This window comes from Moschus berezovskii, chromosome 4, assembly GCF_049115385.1.
Source record: "Moschus berezovskii isolate FMDL1 chromosome 4, NW_MosBer_1.0, whole genome shotgun sequence".
Taxonomy (NCBI): Eukaryota; Metazoa; Chordata; class Mammalia; order Artiodactyla; family Moschidae; genus Moschus; species Moschus berezovskii.
Window position 1 is genome coordinate 76,297,982 of NC_142463.1, and position 24,353 is coordinate 76,322,334.

At 36.1% G+C, this 24,353-nt stretch overlaps 1 protein-coding gene across 1 annotated transcript in view; it reads right to left on the bottom strand.

The window, feature by feature from the left end:
• The window catches only part of DPYD (dihydropyrimidine dehydrogenase), a 955,731-nt gene that overhangs the window by 540,640 nt on the left and 390,738 nt on the right, over positions 1-24,353 (bottom strand). Inside the window, exon 11 of the mRNA XM_055402118.2 lies at positions 8,676-8,886. Coding sequence (XP_055258093.2) covers positions 8,676-8,886 — 211 coding nt within the window. The remainder of the gene's footprint in view (positions 1-8,675; positions 8,887-24,353) is intronic.

Genomic DNA, 24,353 nt, shown 5'->3' on the forward strand with positions numbered 1-24,353 from the left:
TGAGTTTTCCAAATTTACTGACATATTGAGTGCAGCACATTCACAGCATCATCTTTTCAGGTTTGAGCAGGAGAAACTCCGACTCAAGCCCTACAACCCAGACCAAATACCACTACGGATTAGTACATTATGCTACAGTGCATGTATTATTTACATTCCTTTTTCTCTCATTAGCCTATATGAATTCCTGAAAGGCAAAGACTCCCTTTTACTCATATTTGTATTCTTTGCCTGGACAGTCCCTATAACATATTTGGGGAATAAAAAGTTATTCACTGAATGAAAAATATTGAGAGAATAAATTATAGAAATCATAAAATAAAAAGTTAAATTTTGGACATAAAAATGAAAAATTCAGATCTTCATTTATAATGATGAGAAAGAACATGCATGAAATAAGTAGGATGATAACTTCTAAAGACATGCTATTTTTTTAATACAGCTTTTAAAAATGACTGTAAAATGACTACTTAATCTAACAATGTGGTGTTGAGCAAGTTGCATAATCTCCCCCTGGCTCTCTCCCTTCCACCCCCATTCCACCTGGAAACTCCTACACATCACTCAGCCTTCAATTTACAACCCACTTCCTCCAGGAAGCTTCTCTGAACTTTCAGATTGTTCTCTCTCTGCTTCTCGGGGACTCTAAACTTCTCCCAGCACAATTTATTAAGAATGTGAGTCTTGCCTGGTTAAACTGCATTCCTGGATGCCAAGTTTGCATCTGCCTGTTCTCCACTTTATCCCGAGAATACACTCAGTGTCTGGAACAGCAGGCCATCAGAAACTATTAGCTAAACAAATAAACTTGTGAAATTAGGAATCTGGAGTATATTATCTCTTAAGTCACTTCCAGCATTCTTCCTTGTGGCTCAATGGTAAAAGAATCTTGCCTGCAATGCAGATATGGGTTCCATCTCTGGGTTGAGAAGACCCTCTAGAAAAGGAAAGGGCAACTCACTCCTGTATTCTTGCCTGGAAAATCCCATGGACAGAGGAGCTCTGTGGGGTTGCAAAAGAGTCAGACAAGACTTAGACACTAAACAAAAACAGTAAGTCCCTTCCACAACATTTGCAAGTGTAAGTAAGGAAAACATCAGTGCTAGTAACTATATTGTGATGTATGCCTGCTACTTTATTTTTCAATTCTATCTATCCATTCCTAGTCATATTAATCATCAGTGAGGCCCTTCCTCTAACTTTTCTGCCATCAGTCAAAAAGTTCTCCTCAGTTCAGTTCAGTTGCTCAGTCGTGTCCAACTCTTTGAGATGCCATGAATTGCAGCACGCCAGGCCTCCCTGTCCATCACCAGCTCCCGGAGTTCACTCAAACTTATGTCCATTGAGTCGGGAATGCCATCCAGCCATCTCATCCTCTGTCATCCCCTTCTCCTCCTGCCCCTAATTCCTCCCAGCATCAGAGTCTTTTCCAGTGAGTCAACTCTTCGCATGAGGTGGCCAAAGTATTGGAGTTTCAGCTTTAGCATCAGTCTTTCCGATGAACACCCAGGACTGATCTAGCTAGCATTAAAGTACAATATTCCTTAATCTGTACTTTGAAACTATACTGTAAACATTTCTGTTTATAAAAATGCATACAATAGGGAAAATCTTATAAATTATGACACATTCTCAACTTGGTATTCCATTCCATCCCTCTCCTCTTTATTTTCGGTAAGGCAGAAAGGAATTCTGAAAGTTAAAAGCCACAAAAAGTAGACAATTATTCAAAGAAAAGTTTGCTGAATTTCTAAGTGCCATCAGTGGCTTCTGAAGGAGCTGTTTTATTGTTTGAAAGATGAAACATGCTTGTTAAAAAGCGCGGGTTATTAAAATGCCCTAGTATTCCCACTTCCATTAGCAAAGCAGCATATAAATAACATTTTAATAAGAAAAAAAGCAAATTAAACATACTTATGCCATGTCTTTTCAAGCACAGATAACTATGACTATTGGACACTTGACTCACGTACTGCTCAATTTAAAATATTTTTCTAGGTTTTTCCCAACACCTAAAATAATGGAGGAAAAAAGGGCCCTTTTGAAAAATTCCTGAATATCTGCATTGTCATGGATTCATGCACACAATTTCTTACATACCTAGCCTTTTCAAGCTCTGGCTTAGGCCAGAATAAGGCAAATTAACCTATGGACTGCTCGTTTTTTCAGGGTGACAGCAAGCAAATCAAACTATACTTGAAGCTAGTATAGGCAGAATCTTTTATTTACTTTTCATGAGGTTTTGAAAACACTTTCTGAGGGTCTTCTAATAAGAGGAGCTGGTAAGTCATTTTATAGCCTCCCCACCATCCTGCCAGCCCCTCCCCACACCCTGCCCCACAAAAAAATAACACTTCCTTATGGAACTAATTCCTATTAATGCTATGAAGGCAGCTGCTTTCTGAGGGCTGCATTAAAGGTTCAGAAAGCGCTGGGCTTTGTATTTCCTTGTTGTCTCTAGTGAGATAAGCAGGAAGAAAATGTAGCCTCTGGGTGAAGTACACAAACTCCTTTCCTAGAAGCACCACACACTCATGCTATGCCTGGAGAGCTCAGTCACCTCATCACTTGCTAGCCTGAGCAGACTGTGCAGCATTTTCCTGAGTGGGTATTACTGCCGCCATTCATTCTATCTTCTTCCGAAAACAAAGGTTTTTAATCTTAGTTATCTAATCCCATAATTTTCTAGTGCTTAAAGGCTCCAATTTAGCGACATCAACAGTGCTTCTCTCTTTCCTTTTTCACATAAAAATGAGCAATCATACAAAACAAAATTTTGGACTTTACCTTGTTCAAGAGGAGAAAACAAAGATATTAAACATATCCTCTGCTCTTTAAATATCTGATTTATGGAAAACCCAAAATGCAGATTTCTAACCACTAAAATTAGCTGAAAGAAAATTCCTCTCAATTGTATAAAAATCATCAGAATTGATAATAAAACATTTTCAAAACATATGATACAGTTACAAACTGTGTACTTTTTTCTGCAAAGTAAAAATAATGAATTAAAGACAACTATTTCTCATTTAAAACTTCATAATTTGTAAGAGCATCAATTTTACTCATTTACAAAGACATGTGGACAGAGCCTGCAAAGACCCAGATGAAGTCCTAATTCTCAATGCTTTTATTCCTAGATAAGATTCATACCACCATAAGGGTGTACTATAACTCAATTTAATTATTAAAGTGTGATTTTGTTACACAAGGATAGTAACATCTACAATGTAAGAGATGTTCACTATGTGCTGGACATATATCTAAGTGCCTTACATATATTATTAATTTATCTATTCTTGAAATAACACTAGAAGGTAGATACTATAATTTTCCTTCTTAAAAGATCAAGACCATGAAGTACAAAGAGACTAAGGGAGCCAGATTTCCAGCTGGGCAGCCTGGCTCCAGAGCCCCTGCTCTAAGCTGCTACACCAGACGGACTCTAATTAGTGTCATATTTATTGGATTATAAAGAATTCAACAATTTATGCCAAAACAAGGGAAAAATCAATAGCAAAGAAAAAACAGAATTACTTTTCTAACATTTATGTTTTCTAAGAAAAATAAATCAAATAAACCCCGCAGCAGGAAAACTATAACAACTAGGTATAATAAAACTGGAAAAGACTCTGAGGCTGGTAAAGATTGAAGGCAAAAGGAGAAGAGCGTGGCAAAGAATGAAGTGGTTAGATAGCATCACCAACTCAAGGGACATGAAATTGAGCAATCTTTAGGAGACAGCGAAGGGCAGAGGAGCTTGGCGTGCGGCAGCATATGAGATCGCAAAGAGTTGGACACAATGAAGAGTCACAAGTGACTGAGCAACAACAACAAATAAAGAAATTAAAATTGTAACAAGAATCAAGTCAAATCAAACGCACAAATATAAACTAAGCATCTGTCATGGCTATTACTGGGACTAAAAGTACTGTAAAGATACATTCTCTGTCCTTTGGGGGTTTACAATCTAACTAGAAGATAAATTATAACAGGTTCTGAAACATCAAAGAACATGGGTGTTTTCAAAGTAGACATTTCAAAGGAATGAGAGGATGACTTGGTGCAGTGTGTGAAGAGGCACCGAGGTCGTGGCACAGTTGAATGGGCCTTCCTTCAGCTGTCGAAAAGCAGACAAAACTGTATCATCTACATCTCCTAGGAATGTGCAAACAAGGACCTGTGTTATCACCTCCCCTGAAAAAATGAAACTGTGAGGTCAGTAAAAGTGGTAACAGATTCTCCTTATCAATTCCAAACTAACAATAGAGATATGCACATTTTTTTCGTAACTGGTAGTTTGGTTCCAAGCAGAAAGAAAAGGGAATAAAATAAGGAAAAAAGTATCTTAAACTTGACATTGTCCTAACAAAAAGAGGGAAAATTCAACTCCATAAACACTGATGTCGGTGTTTTAACAGAAGAAACAACTTCTTATATTATGAAACACATGTTTTTACAATAAATAAATACATGTTTAAAAATTTCCAGTGAAGGGCAATATTTGTGCAGTAGAAATGCTAGTTAGAGGTAGCCTGTGCTTAATTTACTGAGAGCCTTTAAAATCAGACTTGAATACTAAAATCCAAATTAAATGTGATTTGGGATCTTACATTCTTAGAGGAAACGGATGAGAATTTTGAAAAGGTGGAACCACCTTGAGTTTTTCATAGGAAAGATATTAAATAAGGCTAAGAATTTATCATCCCAATCAAATTAGAAATTGGACACCATACTACCTTTAGAATTTGTAACAGTAGTTAATGAAGGATTCAATTAAATTGTGCTTATAATAAGCACACATAAATTCCATGCACAGGGATGTGGAATATGTAGTCTTTTGTTCTTATTTTCTACTCACTGCTATAATTCAAAAAAATAAAAAAAGAGAGAGAAATAAAACAGAATTAAGTAAAATAATGATGATTACTTATAATTGTGATAAGCCTTGGGAAGAATAAAATAATTAGCAACTGTAATCTAAGGATATTATACAAATCTGTTTTACAAATTTGACACATTTTTCTTTTCTATAAGCTATTGAGGCAGTTACTATTTTTATGACATGAAATAAGTATTAGAGATACATTGGGTGTTTAATACTAAAGATATTTTATATTCTCCATTGTGAAACATATTAAGGGACTTACAGAATAATGTAGTATATAAGAAAAAATTAGATAAATAATTTTCTTCGGATTTCTCAATTTAGTTTACCTTTACAAACACCTATTATTGATATAATCGAGACACTACAATTTCATTTCACTATTTTCACTTAAAATATTATTGTAATCAGATAATGAGGAGAGTATAAATTATCACTGTACTGTCAAGTTTATTTCATTCCTTTAATTCTTCAGCATATATTTACATAATACATTCAGCAAGGACTTTCCAAATTAACCACTATGGAATCCACTCTGTACTAGATACTAGGAGGAACAGTTCAACAGGGAACACTGGAAAGTAAAGCTAGGCACATAGTACATAAAATCATTTGCTGAAGTTCTCAGCCCGTCAGTAGGAGTTTCATCCTCCTGTATAGGGTAACACTGGTGACTTTAATAAAAAGCAAAATTGGAATTAGATATCTGAATCTGGGATATCATTTTTGAACTTTAGTGAGAAGAGAACTGTTGTACCATTTCCAATAATAGCAAACTTGAGAGGAAATCAGTCTTAGGGCAACCTGATGAGGTGATCCTTATTTTGTGCATATCCCTCTAAATGTATTCTAAACTTGATAAAAAACAAACTTTTTGTTTGAAGGTCTGCCTCCAGCCCCAGTCTGTGAAGTTTTTAAGTTCAAGAAATGCCTCATTCATCTTTGTACTCTCCAGAATACATTTTGGTACCTGGCATTCACTAGAAACTCGCTAAATGCTTGTTACATGCATGAGCATAAACCGAGGATGAAATATCTGCTGAGAAATGAGGAGTGGAGAAAGAGATTTCAGAGTCATTTTATACAGAAGTGCAATAGTGCTTATTTTAAGTCTGGCTACCACTTGCCACACAGAAGTTGTCCATTAAATATTCTTAACAGGAATGAATGTATGGATGGATAAATGAATGAATGAGTTCAGTGAAGAAATAAATGCATTAAGAAAAGAGAAAATGGACAAAGTCGGAACTTTTTAGAGGAAGGAAACAGTCAGTGACAGTGGAAAAGGAACAGTTAAAAGAAAAAGCAAGAAAATGGAGTTTCATAAACAATAATAATGTGTTACAGTTTCAATTCCAAAGCACTTTCACATTATTTCATTTTAACTCTGATAACCGTCCTAAGACGTAGAAAGAGTATGTATTATTATCCATGTTTCGTTACAGAGAAAGAAGCTGAGGCTCAGAAAGGTTAAATGATGCGGAAGAGAGTTTTTCAAACAGAAAGAAATATTTGACACTGTCAAATGCAAAAAATAGAATAAGGAGTGAAAAGATTACACCGAGTTTTGCGTGCAGTTCACTGGAGTCTGTGCAAAGTGAGCTTGGGAAGGAGCGAAGAAGAAGGGTAGAAAAGCAGGTTGATGATTTAAGAAAGAGGTTATAAGTAAATATATTGAAATATATAATACCACATATGCAATAATCACAAAAGTATCACATAAATCACATCATAGGAGTATTGAGATGGGATAAGATTCAGGGCAGAAGAGACATGAACAGCTTCTCTTCTTATCCAAACTGACAGCTTGCTTCCTCCAATCTGATTTCACTATGTCTGACAACATGTGCACATGAAAGTTTTCTTTGAAATTATTGTTTCAAGATTTTAAATACCACTTGGGTAAGATCTTCTTGATCAACGTTCACAAATGATGTTTCTCTCTCCCATTTTTTAAATGTTTTCCATTCAAAAAACAGTATTGAATATATTTAGAAAGCAGCAGAGATGTGAATGCTATTTAACATTGCAGCTCTTCCAGCTCCCCTCTAACTGGAAAATAGTTCTCATTAATGTCAATGCTGAAGGTCCTCGTAAAGCAAGTAGTTCTATTTGAGGAAAATTTTCTCAAGCAGTTTGTTTTTCAAGTCAAGAGGAGGGGGAAAAAAGGGGAAAGGGAAGGTCTAATCATGTTTCCTTGATTTCTCTAATGTATATGGGCTGAAATATATAGAGCACTGGAAGAAACATACACAAGTAAATTTTGGAACAAAACTCACAATTAAATTTTTTAATGATTTAGTCAAATAAACACAAGTAAATCAGATTTCCTTTTCTTCTACTGAATATTTAAAATATTAAGTTAAATCTTTCACTCTTCACATACATACCAACACAAGCTTTGGAAAGCTGTATTCTATGATTTTCTGAGTCACATCTACTTAAGTCTGCTAGGGAAAAGATATATTTTTCTTAATATTAGAGTTGTCAGTTGTGGAACATAAATTTAAATGGTAAGATAAATTGTTTTTTGATAGACAAAAAATCAACAGAATTGCAAGTTAAGTGATTCAAATTTTTACTCAGTTTTCAGTCATATACAGAGCAGTAAAAACATTATGATCTTCTTTTAGATAACAGAATACATTTTATATGTTGCTCTCTTTTTCCTTCCTGAACTCATCAATGAATAACAGAGCACACTGTGACTATGTCTGCATATCACATAAATGTCTAGATGAAGAGTGACAAATTCAGGCCATCATCCAACTATTTGAAAACATTTATCTTGATGACATTAAACATCTGGATGTTTCCAAATACCAAGATGTTTGATGTCCTGCAGATAAAATATCCTGATGTGTGGTTAAACGTTTTACTTATCCACTGGATAAAAATGCACATTTGCAAGCATTATCTTTTTCTGTTTCAGACAGAAAATGTAATTTTAGCATGGATATAGTAGGAAGCTAAAGGAATCATCAGGTTTAGAAATTTCACTTACTGTTTTTCCTAATGAATCTTAAAATTAGAGAAACATCTTTCTTTATTTACCTTTTAGTTAATAAAATAGATGTTATTTTGACTGTGCAGTAAAAGGTAAAAGATTTGCAAAATGAAGGGTGCGGAGGAACCTAAGCTTTTATGTACAGTGGCCCACAAAAACACTGTGTGCGAGGAAAACAACACAAAATAGTCCTAGTTGATTGACTTATTATTCAGTTGGAATGTTATATATTTCTTTTTCTCAGATCTTGTTCAAAGCATTTTGTTCTTAGCATGTCCATTTATGCCATTTAGATGAAATGACAGAAGTTCAAACTTCCTAATTTGACAGTTTCGATGTTTCTAGTGATAATTTGGTATGTGAATAATAGTAAACATGAATTCTATTTTTGACTATTCATTAGATCTTAAATTTCTTGAATCACTGAAGATTGCCTATTACAAGTTCTCTGTCACATTTTCTTACTCGAGGTCTAACTGAAGAAAAAGCTGATTTTTATAGAGGAAACAAGGCAAACATTATTACAAAGTAGGATATGTATTTTGACTATAAGCTTAAAAGAAAGATTAATGTTGTTTTCAATTCCCAGTACTTTAAAAATAATTCTGTATAAGTATTAAATACCATTTCCAAGTCTTACAAATCAAGATTTCTTACATTCCATACTAGAAGAAGGAAATGAATGTTCAAGTGAAAAACAATTCCCTGAAAGCTGGAAACCATTATGGCAGTAAAATAACAGACAATTGCATAACACATTTCAGCTCCCAAGCACTCTACCTTTAGGATCACTCAGAACTGAGCCAAAGGCACTGATGACCACATCGGCTTTCAGACAGACTATCTGATCTTCATCTTCATTCCATTTTCCAGTTTCATCTTGCTCTGTCCGAATAAATTGCACAGCAACAATTCTCCCACCTTTTACTATAACCTTCCGTGGAGACAAGAAAGGCAAAAATTCACATTTTTCTTCTCTCGCAAGCTCCATCTGAAATGAAACAGAACACAGAAAAACTTAAAAATGTTCTTCTTGAATTAATATTGATTATTAATTCAATTATTCATGCTAAAGTTTATAATATTTAAATCAGCATGAAGTTTTTTCTTTCACCAAAGCTGAGATTCAGTTATCAGCTGTTCACATTTTGTAATTCACTGACACAGGAAGTCTTGGACTGAAGTTGTCATGTGGAATTTTATAGATCATGGCGAGCGTGCATGGATGCTAAGTCGCTTCAGTCATGTCTGACTCTGTGCTATCCTATGGACTTTTGCTCTCCAGGTTCCTCTGTCCATGAGATTCTCTAGGCAAGAATATTGGAGTGGGTTGTCCAGGAGATCTTCCAGACCCAGAGACTGAACCCGTGTCTCTTGTCTCCTGAACTAGCAGGTGAATTCTTTACCACTAGCGCCATCTGGGAAGTCTAGATCATGACATCACAAGCTATTTCTGAAGTTTTAGGTAGAACATGCCCTATGGCTGGCGGTGTGTGAGGTTTCTCACTAAAATAGCATAGTCTCCTTATGCTTTTATTTCTGTAGGTTAAGTTCTCTTTTTCAGTTCAGTTCAGTCGCTCAGTCTTGTCCAACTCCTTGCGACCCCATGAATCAAAGCACGCCAGGCCTCCCTGTCCATCACCAACGCCCGGAGTTCACTCAAACGTAATCATCCCTTTTATGAAAATAAATTCTGATTATTACCAGGCTGCATATATCTAAATTAGAAAAAAGTCCATAAAGTGGGTGAGCAAGTCTCTGGAAGTAACTGATTAGAATGGTAGGAAAGAGAAAAGATTAGAGAAATTCTGTAGAACCAAGAAACAAGTAATATTTATTTTTACTTTTGAAAAAAAAATGCAAATTTCAAGAAAGAGATACAAACATGTTCCTCTTGACAAATTCCCAGTTATTCCACACATCTAACATAATTTATTCAGCCATAAACTGGACACCTTAGTTTTTGTTTTTGTGCCCATAATGGGATGTCTATTAAGATAGAATGTTAAGATTTATTTATTCACTTCTTTTTCCACTTACTGTTTTGGGGGCCAGGCCTTTGTTAATGTGATCCTAACCAGTATGTTGACTAGTCTTTTGCAGGAAATGTAAAAACATCCCACAGAAGAGATTGTGAGTGTGTCTGGTCTCATTCTTTCCCTACCCAATGGAAGAAACGTAGATTCTCAGTTGACAAGTGAGGTTGAGAAAGTTGAATGTGTAAGGCTTCTAACCAGGAATTATCTGGGCTACAACCAAATGAAAAAACTGAGACAAAAAGTAAGTTGCTCAATGTTACAGTGAAGCCCTCAGCACTCCATCCACGAGTGGTGGTTCCAATCTTGGCAGTACATCAGAATCACCTTAGAGGACCCGATAAAACACTGCACAGGCTTACCCCCAGGTCTACAGGACTGAATGAGGCCTGAGAATTTGCATTTCTAACAAACTGCTAGGTGATGCTTTGCTGCTGTTCCAGAAGTGACACTTCATGAACTATGTCAATAGCTGCCTATCTCTCAACTTCAATTGATCTATACCATGAATTGTTAATGAGATTAGTATCACCCATAAGGGAGTGAAGTTTTTTTTTTCCTCAGAGAAGAAAAATTCTTACATAACATAATAGCACAGAGTCATAGCATATAAACAGATACACAGAATATTTATGGTGTGAAAATTACAATGTCATAAAAATCTAAAAATATCTAAAGCAACTCCTTCAAGGGATGATGATTTTTTTTTTTAATTTGAAAAACACAGTATTATATATTGGAATGAAGCTATTTCAGTCTAGGTCTTAATTAAGATATTTTTTGAAAACTGGTTTTGAAGGCCTGAAAACTGAGCTCCATAAACTACTGTCACACAATCTTTTCCTCTTCTTTTTAAAATTAAGAGATCAGCAATAGCAAAAACAATAAATAAGTGGGTATTGTGGGTGGTAAATATACAAGCCAGGGGCTCTCAAACTGCTCATGGTTTAGAAGAGAAAGAGAAGTAAGTGGAATTGAATCAGTTTGAAACCTACTTCCACTGCTTATTTGGGATAGTTGCTGAATCGCTTTGACCTTACATATAAAAAGGGGATAACAATACCTAGCTACATTAATTGGTATGTGGTGTTGCTTAAGGCAATTCAGAAATGTAAAACACCTGAAGCAAACTTAACTTGTAGAAGGTGAAATAAATGCAATTTATTTGAAATTGTCTTTTTCTGAATTCACTTTTTCCCCAAATCATTCTTCAACCTACTCAGTAACACTTAGCAGTAAGATTATGACTCCAAAATAAAGGTAACTCAACAGCAAAGGTAAGGAAAAAAAAAAAAAAAGGAAAAGCCAAAAAACTTATACTCCTCTTTAACTTTCTACAAAACAAAAACGTGTGATGTCTGGAAAGCAAAATATTCCTTAAATACTTCAAATTACAAAATAAATATAGTTCCATACAATGATACGCTTTCTGTAGCACTTTAGTCACCTTTGCATAAGGGAGTGTCTTATAGCTCATCAATATAAACAAGTTTATTGTGTTTCAAAAATGTCAAGTGATGGTAAATTTTAATGATAATGGCAAACTTGACTGGAGAACAATGCTGAATCTTTATGGTCTGAGTACATCAAAACATGATGTGTATTTATAATAGTACTCTTTTCTGTGGAGGGCAAAAATAAAATCCCGAACTAAGGCTGCACATATTGGGAGCACGTCTCAGACTCATTTAGGGTGTGTTTCACACCTTTCTACTCTTCTCTATGAATACTTAAACAGTATATATTATTATATGTAGATAATCTTATACACTTTTTACCAGATTTGGCATTTAACTTAGAATGAGTTATTGAACACTGCAAACAAATCAAAACTTTTAAGAATTTACAATAAGATTAAGATTGAATAAGATTTAGTGGTATTCTTACATGACTCTTGAGTAAAATCTACAGCCTAAAAACTATGTAGAATTATGAACAGGAAGAAACTGTATTTTAATATGTCCTCAACTCACATAATAACTTTTCATATGCACCAGGGTTTATAACTTGTATTCAAATATTCAGTATTTGTGCCAGTTATCTGACTGTGCACAGAAGTCAGAAGGTATACACACTGGCCCCCAAACAGACTATTCCAAAATTCTGCTTTTGAAATTTACAATGTTATTTAGTCTCTCAAACACTTAAGATTTCAGCAGCAGACATAAATCACACTCTGTCCTGCTATTTTGCTATTCAGTTCAGTCGCTCAGTCATGTCCAATTCTTTGCGACCCCATGAACCACACGCAGCACGCCAGGCCTCCCTGTCCATCACCAACTCCCGGAGTCCACCCAATCCCAAGTCCATTGAGTCGGTGATGCCATCCAACCATCTCATCCTCTGTCGTCCCCTTCTCCTCCTGCCCCCAATCCCTCCCAGCATCAGAGTCTTTTCCAATGAGTCAGCTCTTCGCATGAGGTGGCCGAAGTATTGGAGTTTCAGCTTCAGCATCAGTCCTTCCAATGAATATTCAGGACTGATTTCCTTTAGGATTAACTGGTTTGATCTCCTTGCAGTCCAAGGGACTCTCAAGAGTCTTCTCCAACACCACAGTTCAAAAGCATCAATTCTTAGGCGCTCAGCTTTCTTTACAGTTCAACTCTCACATCCATACATGACCACTGGAAAAACCATAGCCTTAACTAGACGGACCTATTAGATACCTAGATTTTCCATTTTACATAAAAGAGAATAACTTTTTAAGAAAAGATAGAAAGACATGACTTGAACATATATAATTATTTGGAACGTATTGATATTATAATGAAAAAAGAACTGAGATAGTAAGATTTACTGTAGTCAATATGGAAATATTAAGAAAATGAGAAATTCAAAGTAAGTGAAGCCATATGTTAAGTGAAATATCCTTTGAATTATTTGTGGACAACAAAGGAATTTACTTCCATTACTATGAAATCTATCTGAAAATACAAAAGTAATAATAATAAATACTTATATTTAAGTTCTTAAGACATAATTCATTTCTTACGTGCTTAACACATAATTCATTTTAATTTTCACAAAGGAGATATAACATCTATATATTAATTGCTTATTTTAAGCATTTAGTGTCAAAATTTTCCCTCTGTTGCATCTCGAAAAGCCAAAAACACAGTGGGTACCATCATGATTTACAGATTGAGCACATAGCCTCTGTGATTCTCCTGCTTGCTGTCCTCACACACAAACCATTGTGGGAAGAAGTATTATTTCCTTCCTACAGAAGAGAAACTGATGCTCAGGAAACCAAAGGAATAGTAAGAAATGACAAAGCTTAGCTAAAAATTATGCTATGGCTAAATCAAAACTCTGTGGTATTCAATTTTATTCAAAGACAGAAATTCTAGTATATTTGAAAGAATGAGACTGTGTATAGCTACAGTTGTTGAATTTCAAAACAAGGCTAATTGGAACAGGAAAAAAAGGATCTAGCCAAAAACAAATTAAAGGTAAGGGTTTGGCTGGATAAAGGCTGTCCTCAGTGGAGAGAGGAAATCCAAGCTTCCTGGTCTAAGTAAGTTTAGAGGTATAATCACAAAATACACGAACCAGGTGATGGACTTATGAACTCAATATTGTAGATTAGTTAATGGAGACTCCTTGAATATAAAGGAAGGGTAAGTTTAGAACAAAGAAGTACTACTTCATAAAGCAAACAGTAGAGACATAGAACACATTATCTAAAGATATAAAGATAGAAAATTAAAACAGAATTTAAATGTATTTATTTGTTAGACAGTGAACTGGTACAAAGAGAGTATCTTACTTAACTTTCTATCCCCAATATGACATTCGAATATTTAAGAAATGATGAGTACGAGACAGCAAAAGAGACACAGGTGTACAGAACAGTCTCTGGGACTCTGTGGGAGAGGGTGAGGGTGGGATGATTTGGGAGAATGGCATTGAAACATGTATATTATCATATGTGAAACGAATCACCAGTCCAGGTTCGAAGCATGATACAGGATGCTCGGGGCTGGTGCACAGGGATGACCCAGAGGGAGGATAAGGCGAGGAGGGAGGTGGGAGGGGGGTTCAAGAAGGGGAACACATGTACACCTGGGGCGGATTCATGTCAATGTATGGCAAAACCAACCAATATAATATTGTAAAGTAATTAGCCTCCAATAAAAAATAAAAAAAAAAGAAAATGAACATTTGGACAGATGCCTGGCAAATCAGGATATATTCTAGCCAAAATGCCACAAGAAAGGTTATCAGGTGGATTTCAGCCCTATCAGTATCTAATAAAACAACTGGCACACAGCTGACACTGAATGACATTTTGTTTACCACAATGAATGACTAATATGAAAACCCCGAAGATACTCAAGCTAACAAAATGACAACTGACTAGTAGTTAATGGAGTCGACAATTACTAAACATTCATCTTAAAGCAAGGAACACTTAGCATTTAGAAGAAACGCTACCTGACCAGAGCATCCTATTCTGTGAGTTTGAAATTAAAAAGCAAATGGTATTCCTTCTCAGTTGTCAGTTTCAGTGACATATGTTTATGATGGACCAGAGTGATCAGTGGTCTAACTTCATGAAGTAGGTCTTAACATTTTGTTGTTCAAATGAATCAGGCTCCTGTGCTAATAATTGGCTCACAGATGTCAGTGTTAGTGTCTTTTAATACCTCATGTTTGCTTATGATCATTGTTAGTGTGCTCCATCACTCAGCCATGTCCGACTCTTCACAACCCCGTGGACTGTAGCCCACCAGGCTCCTCGTCCATGGAATTTTTCAGGCTAGCATACTGGAGTGGGTTGCCATTTCCTTTTCTGGGGGATCTTCCTGACCCAGGGATCAAACCTTTATCTCCTGCGTCTCCTGCATTGCAGGTGGATTCTTTATCACTGAACCATCAGGGAAGCCCCAGTGATCATTCATAATCAACAATTCAGTGAGTTGAGTATATGGACACTTCTGTTCATGACACACATATTTATTTATTTATTTGTTTGATAAGCCTATTCTCATGAGGACCAACTGGTACACCAAGCAAATACACACATGTCTCTTGTCCTTTTCCCCACCAATAAATATTCAAAGGAATTAGAGACAAAAGCATCCATAAGTTTCCATTTTTGAAGTTCAATAAATCGTTACTTTCTTTTCATACTGTCTGAGGAAAAAGAAAAAACACTTCTTAGCTTTGATTTTTACCTCCATATTCGGGGAAAATATGTGGTTGATGCAGAGTGAAATAAAAATAGAGTGCTATAGCATGCAATAAAGATCATCATTTTAATGATTAACTTTATGTAATGTGATGATTTGGTCTGATTAATATTACAGGCATCATACTGTGGAAATTATGAAACAACATAATTTACTATAATTAAAAGCATGATGTCAACTCATTTTTAGATTGCATATAGACAAAGTAAGCATAGGTTATAAACCATAATGAGCAGAACTCAAAACCAGCATACATTAAATTCTAATTGCCAAAGTTTGAGAAATGATGTGAAGAAACAATATTCTTTGTAAAGATTATCCTCTAACAGCTAGACATTCAACAAGTGATCAATTCTATCACTATATGAACATGAGGACCTCAGAGATGGTATTTCAAATCAAAATTGTTGATAATCTGTATTGGCCAGTGATAATCTTGGAAAATATTATCTTTTATTTCATCACTATTAAATTATTCATACCACATAATAAGAATACTATCAATGTATTAACTTGCCAACATTTATTAAGTCCTTATTATGTACAAAAACGGTGCTAGGCACTGTAGTTAATAAAATAATTCCTACTTTCAAAAATCTCAGAGAAAGAAACAAATATGCAATTATATTTTGTGATAACATAAACACATCCTGTTTTAATGGCACATAAAAGGGTTATTTTAAACAGCAGTTGGGCAGGTCACAAAAGGGCTGCTTGAAAATGTAAAATATAAACTTATCTTGAAAGATGAGTAGGAATTAGTTAGAAATTCTGGTATGAAACAGATTATCTTCCTTTCATGAGAGAAGATGTAGGATGGCAAAAGAGTTTATCTCAAGAAAGAAAGTGGCCTGGTCAAATCCACTTGTAAACATGCTAATGGAAACAAGCTATCAATCAGCATTTGCACATGGGAGGGCAGTTATCCTTGCAATGCTTTTGCCAAGGTATACCTGCTAGTCTAGGACTGCTAAAATAAACAAAACCTGGGATTTACCCAGCAAAACTCTCTCTAAACAGTCACGTAAACTATGTGACTATCTGTGCATAACCTGGAGATGTTTTATAGTTAAAACAACTTCGTTTTCTGCAAGTGGTAGAGCTACTAGTGTTACTTAGAGACTATGTTATTCTGGATAAAAGCATACCCTGATGCAACAAGATGGCAGTCTTGTACCTTTTCTTGTCTACTGCACACTTCATGTTTACTTGTATCCTTGAAATTATTAATAAAGCTGGATACAAGCTATAACTCTAATTCATGTGACTTTGATTTCACAATCCAATCTTCTGGTTGTTTTGGTTACCAAGGAGACAAAGGAGGATAGAGAGACAGTAAACTCTGAAAATCTACTCCTGATCACATCTCCTTTATTAAAAACATCAATATATTTTGTACTTTTTGACTTATACAGACTCACAGTCTGTGGTGGAATGCAGAGCAATTGATGTGCTCACCAGTCTCTGGAATATACAAGCTAACTTTGCAATTATTAATTTCTAGTGTCGATCACAATAAACTGTGGAACATTCTGAAAGAGATGGGAATCCCAGACCACCTGACCTGCCTCTTGAGAAACCTGTATGCAGGTCAGGAAGCAACTGTTAGAACTGGACATGGAACAACAGACTGGTTCCAAATAGGAAAAGGAGTACGTCAAGGTTGTATATTGTCACCTTGCTTATTTAACTTATATGCAGAGTACATCATGAGGAACGCTGGGCTGGAAGAAGCACAAGCTGGAAGCAAGATTGCTGGGAGAAATATCAATAACCTCAGATATGCAGATGACACTACCCTTATGGCAGAAAGTGAAGAGGAACTCAAAAGCTTCTTGATGAAAGTGAAAGAGGAGAGTGAAAAGGTTGGCTTGAAGCTCAACATTCAGAAAACAAAGATCATGGCATCTGGTCCCATCACTTCATGGGAAATAGATGGAAAAACAGTGGAAACAGTGTCAGACTTTATTTTTTTGGGCTCCAAAATCACTGCAGATGGTGATTGCAGCCAGGAAATTAAAAGACGTTTACTCCTTGAAAGGAAAGTTATGACCAACCTTGATAGTATATTAAAAAGCAGAGACATTACTTTGCCAACCAAGGTCCGTCTAGTCAAGGCAATGCTTTTTCCCATGGTCATGTATGGATGTGAGAGTTGGACTGTGAAGAAAGCTGATAGCCGAAGAATCGATGCTTTTGAACTGTGGTGTTGGAGAAAACTCTTGAGAGTCCCTTATACTGCAAGGAGATCCAACCAGTCCATTCTAAAGGAGATCAATCCTGGATGTTCATTGGAGGGACTGATGCTAAAGCTGAAACTGCAATACTTTGGCCATCTCATGCGACGAGTTGACTCACTGGAAAAGAGTCTGATGCTGGGAAAGGTTGGGGGCGGGAGGAGAAGGGGACAACGGAGAATGAGATGGCTGGATGGCATCACCGACTCTGTGGACATGAGTTTGAGTGAACTCCGGGAGTTGGTGATGGACAGGGAGACCTGGCGTGCTGTGATTCATGGGGTCGCGGAGAGTCGGACACGACTGAGCGACTGAACTGAACTGAACTGAACTGAGGCAAAAGTTTGCTAAAACCACAAGCTGAGGTTACTTTTTTAGTACTTCCTATTTGGACAAGACTGAGCGACTGAACAGAACTGAACTGATGGTGTTACAAGTATTTGGCTTCTTTTAACTGTAAGATTTTAAAATTGAAGAATCTTTAACAGAAAGAAACATTTCTCTACATGAGAGTTGTACTACACATTGGATATAGTTGCCCCTTAACTATGCTGTGTCATGATTAAGCAACAAAAACCAAAGATGCAATGCGTGGCATATTTTAGAGGTTTAAAATGCCTTTACAAGGGTATTATAAAATACATCATCTTTAAAGAAGAGAGTATTTTTAAACATTACTCACTTATGACTACAAAATGTTCTTAAATCTGACGAGCTTTTTTATTAATCCTCATCTTAGATTTTGCTACATTCAAGCTATTACTGGGATATCTCACAAGATATTTGTTAGAATATTTGTTGGAATACTGTCAAGTTATTGTTGGAATGTCTCACTAGATTACCTTCTGTATTATGTTGTTGCCTTTGTAATATCTTCAATCTTGAAATGTCTCTTCATACAAATTCTGTACAAATTAGGATCCTGTGTCTTGTACAACTTGCTAATCCTCCCTGATTCTACATTTTTACTGATTTTTAATTTTGATTTTATATATTGCTTGGTTGAATTTCTTTCTTTTTTTTTCTTTCTTTCTTTTTTTCTAAATTCACAGCTATCTTTTAAGAGTTTGAAGGCCAGGGAAAATTGACATTTTCAATCTACTTTCAATGCTAGGTTGATATTGTAATAAACTTTAAAAATTTAGATGAATATATATTTATAAATAACTGAATAAACTATTCAAATACTATCAGAAGTAATTTTGAAGTATATGTATGTAAAAATATAAATTACATATTTTAAATATTTTATATTCATTTAAAGTCTTCCTATAAGGTTTTCAATGCCCCTAAAGTACTTTATTCAACATGCTTCACTGATCTGTTGACTTGGATCAAGCACTCTTCTATACTTTCAGTCAAACTCAAGTTGAATGAGCCAAACCATTTGAAGGAGATTGCACTTTAATTTATTGGAGAAGGAAATGGCAACCTACTCCAGTGTTCTTGCCTGGAGAATCCCAGGGACAGAGGAGCCTGGTAGGCTGCCGTCTCTGGGATCACACAGAGTCAGACACGACTAAAGTGACTTAGCAGCAGCAGCACTTTAATTTGTGTGATGAGTATAAAGTAATAACTACTCTATAAGTGTTATAATATAGGAAGCATAAAGAACTACAAGGTCTCACAGGAGAGAGAGGCCAATTAGGATGGAGCTAAGGAAGCCTTCAAAGAGAAAATGACATTTAGAACAGACCTTGAAGGATGAGTTTATCTTTTTTAAGAGGAAAAAAAAAAATCACTTTTAAAAAGAATGACAATTTGTTTGTTTTTGTATTAACTCATATATGCTTATCATTTATTTTTATCTTTTAAACTGCATGCATGACCAATACGTTTTCAAAATTAGACAAATTAGTTTTTAATATTTTCAATTTATAAAAAAGGAAAGAAGATATTGGGAAGCTGAGATGAATATTATTAATGGAAGAGGAGCTTCTAAATTTCACATAAAAGTTAATAGAGTAATAACAACATAAAGTTTAATACAGTAATAACAAAATGCCATTCTTTAATACAGTTTGATAGTGAATTGATACCAGTTTAAAATGTGCACTGTTAATGAATCTGCATGTGTATATGTGTATATAATATATACTATATTTAAAACTCCAGGCAACGGTGATGGACAGGGAAGCCTGGCATGCTGCAGTCCATGGGGTCACAAACAGTTGGACATGACTTGCCAACTGAACAACCGTGGCATCATTACATACATGGGAAAGGCGGTAAACCTTTTTAAAAGGTACATTGTTTTTAGCTGTACAGATATTCCTAAATAAACATGATGTAGCCATCCCTTGGGATTTTTGAAAATAAGTAAGCATTTAGAATATATAATCTTGAATGGGCACAAGCGTTTTTTGGCTTCTGGCCTATTTACAGTCCTTGTTTTTCACTTACCATCTGAATTATTACATGTAGTATAGAGCCCTGACAATCTCACCTGTCAGCTTCTTCGATATCCATGTCTTGATTGCAGCAGATTTTACCTCACCAACTGACTGGGGACACATTAATTGCAACTTGTTTCAAGTGTAGTATTTATAGATACTGCCAAAATTTTCAATACAGACTTCCTGTCATTTCATGAGAGATAAAGCCTTCCTGTCCACATTCTATATCATTCACATATCTTTCTTATTGTTCAAAATACACAACTTGGGGAACAGAAGAAATTTTTAGAAGCATATAGTTATAACACTGATTTTATAGCTGGGCATATCAGACTAAAATATATAACCTAGACCCAAGTACTTCAAATTTGGGTTAATTCCTTTTGTGACTATTCCATTCTCTGAAATCTCAGTCTTTTCAAAAAGGTAAACACATACAGATCCTTGGAATGTCATTCCCACATCATCATAAATTATTAAAGACATATTTAATATCTTAGTACCAGGAAAGGCACTAACTACCATTAATTAACTTTGTGTGCCCGGGGACAATTGTGCATGTTTGTTTGTTTGCAGGTATCTTCATATCACTAACCTAGCTAAGGGGTCTCTGATTACTTTCCATGGAGACCACCAGCTCAAATGATATGCAGGTGCCAACTATTGAAGAGCTGCTATAAGCATCACCCTTAACTAAGTAAAATTAATTTTGCCAGCTTATAAAGGTTATTTTCTAAAAATAGTCCCAGAGTCATATTTCTTAAAACTAAATAAAAACTAGAAAGCATTAGCTAATGGTAAGAAAATGCATATTTAGCTAGCAATATTTAGATGATGAAAGAAAATATGGATGTAGCTTTAACATGATAATTTAACCTTAAAAACACTTCAAAGGAGACCTGCAGATCATGCCACATTAATGATCTAAAATGGGGAATGCTATGTGGTACCAGAGGAGAAGGCAATGGCACCCCACTTCAGTACTTTTGCCTGGAAAATTCCATGGGCGGAGGAGCCTGGTAGGCTGCAGTCCATGGGGTCACTAGAAGTCAGACACGACTGAGCGACTTCACTTTCACTTTTCACTTTCATGCACTGGAGAAGCAAATGGCAATCCACTCCAGTGTTCTTGCCTGGAGAATCCCAGGGACGGGGGAGCTTGGTGGGCTGCTGTCTATGGGGTTGCACAGAGTCGGACACGACTGAAGCAACTTAGCAGCAGCAGCAGTGTAGTACCAAAAGGATTCAACTAAAAGATATATATTTTTCACGTAAAATGCATTTTTTCAGAGTTGTAGTTACAGATGAAAACATTTTTGACTAACAGACCAGTCAATCTGCTTCTGTTATTTTATTATTAAAAATATTAAAGCAGCATTATCAAAATAGCTGACCTTCTGTATAGCTAAAATACATGAAAACAGGCATTGTCAAAGTTAAATCAGTTATTATGCTGACAAATGAACAGGTGGAATAAAATAGTGAGCCCAAATAAAATATAACAGAGGTAATGTATATTGGGAATTTGCTGCATGATGCAGGGAACCCAAAGCTGGTGCTCTGTGACAACCTAAAGGGGTGGGAGGGGGAGGCAGGTGGGGGGGAGGTTTAAGAGCAGGTGGGCATGGGTATGCCTATGGATGATTCATATTGATATATGGCAGAAACCATCACAATACTGCAATTATACTCCAATTAAAAATAATGTAATATATAAAAACAAAATCACAGAGGACTTCACTGGGGGACCACTGGTAAAGAATCCGCCTGCCAAAAAAAAAGAACCTTCCTGCCAATGCAGGGGACACAAGTTCAATCCCTGGTCCGGAAAGATCCCACATGCCACAGGATACTAAACCCATGCACAACAACTACCAGGCCCACACTCCTTAGAGTCCATGCTTCACAACAAGAGAAGCCACTACAATGGGAAGCCCATGCACCGCAACGAGAGAGTTGGCCCAGCTTGTCAGTACTAGAGAAGGCTCACATACAGCAACAAAAACTCAGTGCAGCCAAAAACAAAAGCAACAGAATTAAAGATCGATCGTGTTTTGCTGCTATTGGGAAACTGAATATGTTTCTTGGTAAGTTCTCTGTCTGTGGAACTGTGCTATTAAAATAATTTTGTACTGCATTCTTCACAGTAATAATAAGAACTACAAAGTCCTTCCCCAACCTTATCCATTAAATTTATCAACTCAAGTGGGTCTGTTGAGTCCCGACCTTCATGCCTCCTTTTAGGGATTCCCAACTGCCTAAAGCATTTCTGCAGTTCTATCTGATCTGTCAACAGCTTTTAATACCAGCATTTTGGGGGATTCTGTTATCCTGTGAAATTTAATCTCACCTATTTAAGCTTGCAGAAAGTTCTGGAGGGAATTATTAACAGATTTTCCCTCATCTTCTTAGAGGATAGTGCTGAATGATTGGCTGGTTTCCCTAAGGACCCTTGGCTGCGAAGTGCTGGTTTGTCAGTAGCATCCTATTTAGCATGTGTGTGAGGCCACAGGGGAGACTGAAAGACATTTGGAATCAGAATTACATCAATATGCTGATGATGCCTCCACATCTTCGTTTCATCAAACCTTATATTCTGTAGCATTAATGCTTCCTTAACTAAGATGGAAAATGCCCCAAAACAGCACACTGCTTATGGCTCTAATTAGACAGTGGGAAACTAGATTGATGATACATTAGAGCAGTGGATCAGCAGCCTCAGCGTCACCAGGGAACTTGTTAAAAATGCAAAGTCTCAGGCCCACCCCACACCTACCAAATCAGAAACTGGGACGGGGCCCCAGTAAGCTGTGTTGAATAAGCCCCTCCAGGCTATTTTGATGCACACTAAAGTATGAAAACCTCTGATTACTTAAGTGGGATGTGCTTGTCACTATAGCATCTACTGGATAGTGATTCTTAACTTAGTAGATTAAAACATTTCTGGATCTAATTATATGGTTTTTTGTTATTAACCATGTAAAAATTCCTTGTTAAATCTAACTGACCTATGTAGTAATATTTGCCACTAAACGGTCAGAAAACTTTTTATTGTTCTCTAGTTCCTTCCTCTTTCAAAAATCACTTGAGGGTTAGACCACAGCTTTGGATATATACATGCTGACATGCCTGACAGTGAGGCCTTTTACCAACAGACAAATTATGTTATTCTCAAATTCCATCCAAGAGTCAAAGCCCAATAAACAATATACATATTTAAGAAACGCTCTAAATGTCAATCTTCATTGACTTCATAGAAACCAAGTGCGATTGCAATTTGTGTATATTTGGGGTAGAAAGCATAGAAGAAATAGAAGAAATACAAAGAAATTAAATTTGGTATTAAATTCTTCATATAGGTTAAAAATCTGTCTCAGGATATTCTCTCAAAATCTGTTATCTTAAAGTAGATACATGATATTGACTTAGCAGTTTCATAAGCATTAGCACTACCATGTCCTGGGCCTCTTTGATGTATGCAAAATCAAATAATGGTCAAGAGGTATTAACTTATCGTCTCTACAAATACTGGAGGTCCTCAGTCTTAAAAATGCATAATCATGGGCCAGTGATCCAACCTTAAAATGCATGCACCTTCTGTTGCTGTATTATTCCTTCTCTAACGCTGAAAACTTTTGCCTAGAATTCACAAAGAAACTTCAAATGCCTTCTGCTGTTACAACTAAGCTAACTTGGTGTTAGCCTTTTTAATGCTAGAAGCCCTGGATGCTTATTTTCTCCAGAAAACATTCATTCCACAATTATTTATTGAATATTTTTCATGTGACATTCATTGGGCTAGGCAGGGGAAGAAAAAAAAATGATGCATAGTATCATTCTCATAGAGCTCACATCCCAGGGGTTTTCAGACAATGTAAATGTTTTCATTTCTTGTAAACTAGTAATAAACATCCAAACAGTTATTCTTCTGGTTGAGTCTACTAAGTTCTACTGCAGGCAATAAAACAAGTTATCCCACCAAATCATTCCTTCCTCCCAATACTTTGATGACCATAGTTCATCCCACCAAGGCTTGACCTTCTGCCTGAGCAATGCCTGGAGTTTGATTCTTTCCTTGCTATAAACCAGTCACATCAAACAGCCTTGTTGTTTAGCCACTAAATCGTGCCTGACTCTTTTGTGACTTCATGGACTGTTCCCACCAGGATCCTCTGTCCATGACATTTCCTAGGCAAGAATAGGGAGTGGGTTGTCATTTTCTTCTTCAGGGAATCTTGCTGACCCTAGGATCAAACCTGCATATCCTGCATTGCAGGCAGATTCTTTACCACTGAGCCACCTGGGAAGCATCTAATAGCCTATTCTCACAATTAGCCCCTGAATAGCCTCCCTGCATCTAACCCAATCCCCCCTTTAGTCAATTATCAATAGAGCCATCCTTTTAAAATTTAATTCAGATCCTGGTGTTTGTCTGCTCAAAACAGTTCAAGGAGTTCCTCTTTCCTCAGTAAATACTGGCCTTTGGAACACTTATAAGACATCATCACATATAGGCACATATTATCCTCTCATACTAGGTTCCAGTCACACTGACTTTTTTTTTTTTCCTAGAAGTCCAAGAAACTTCCTCAAT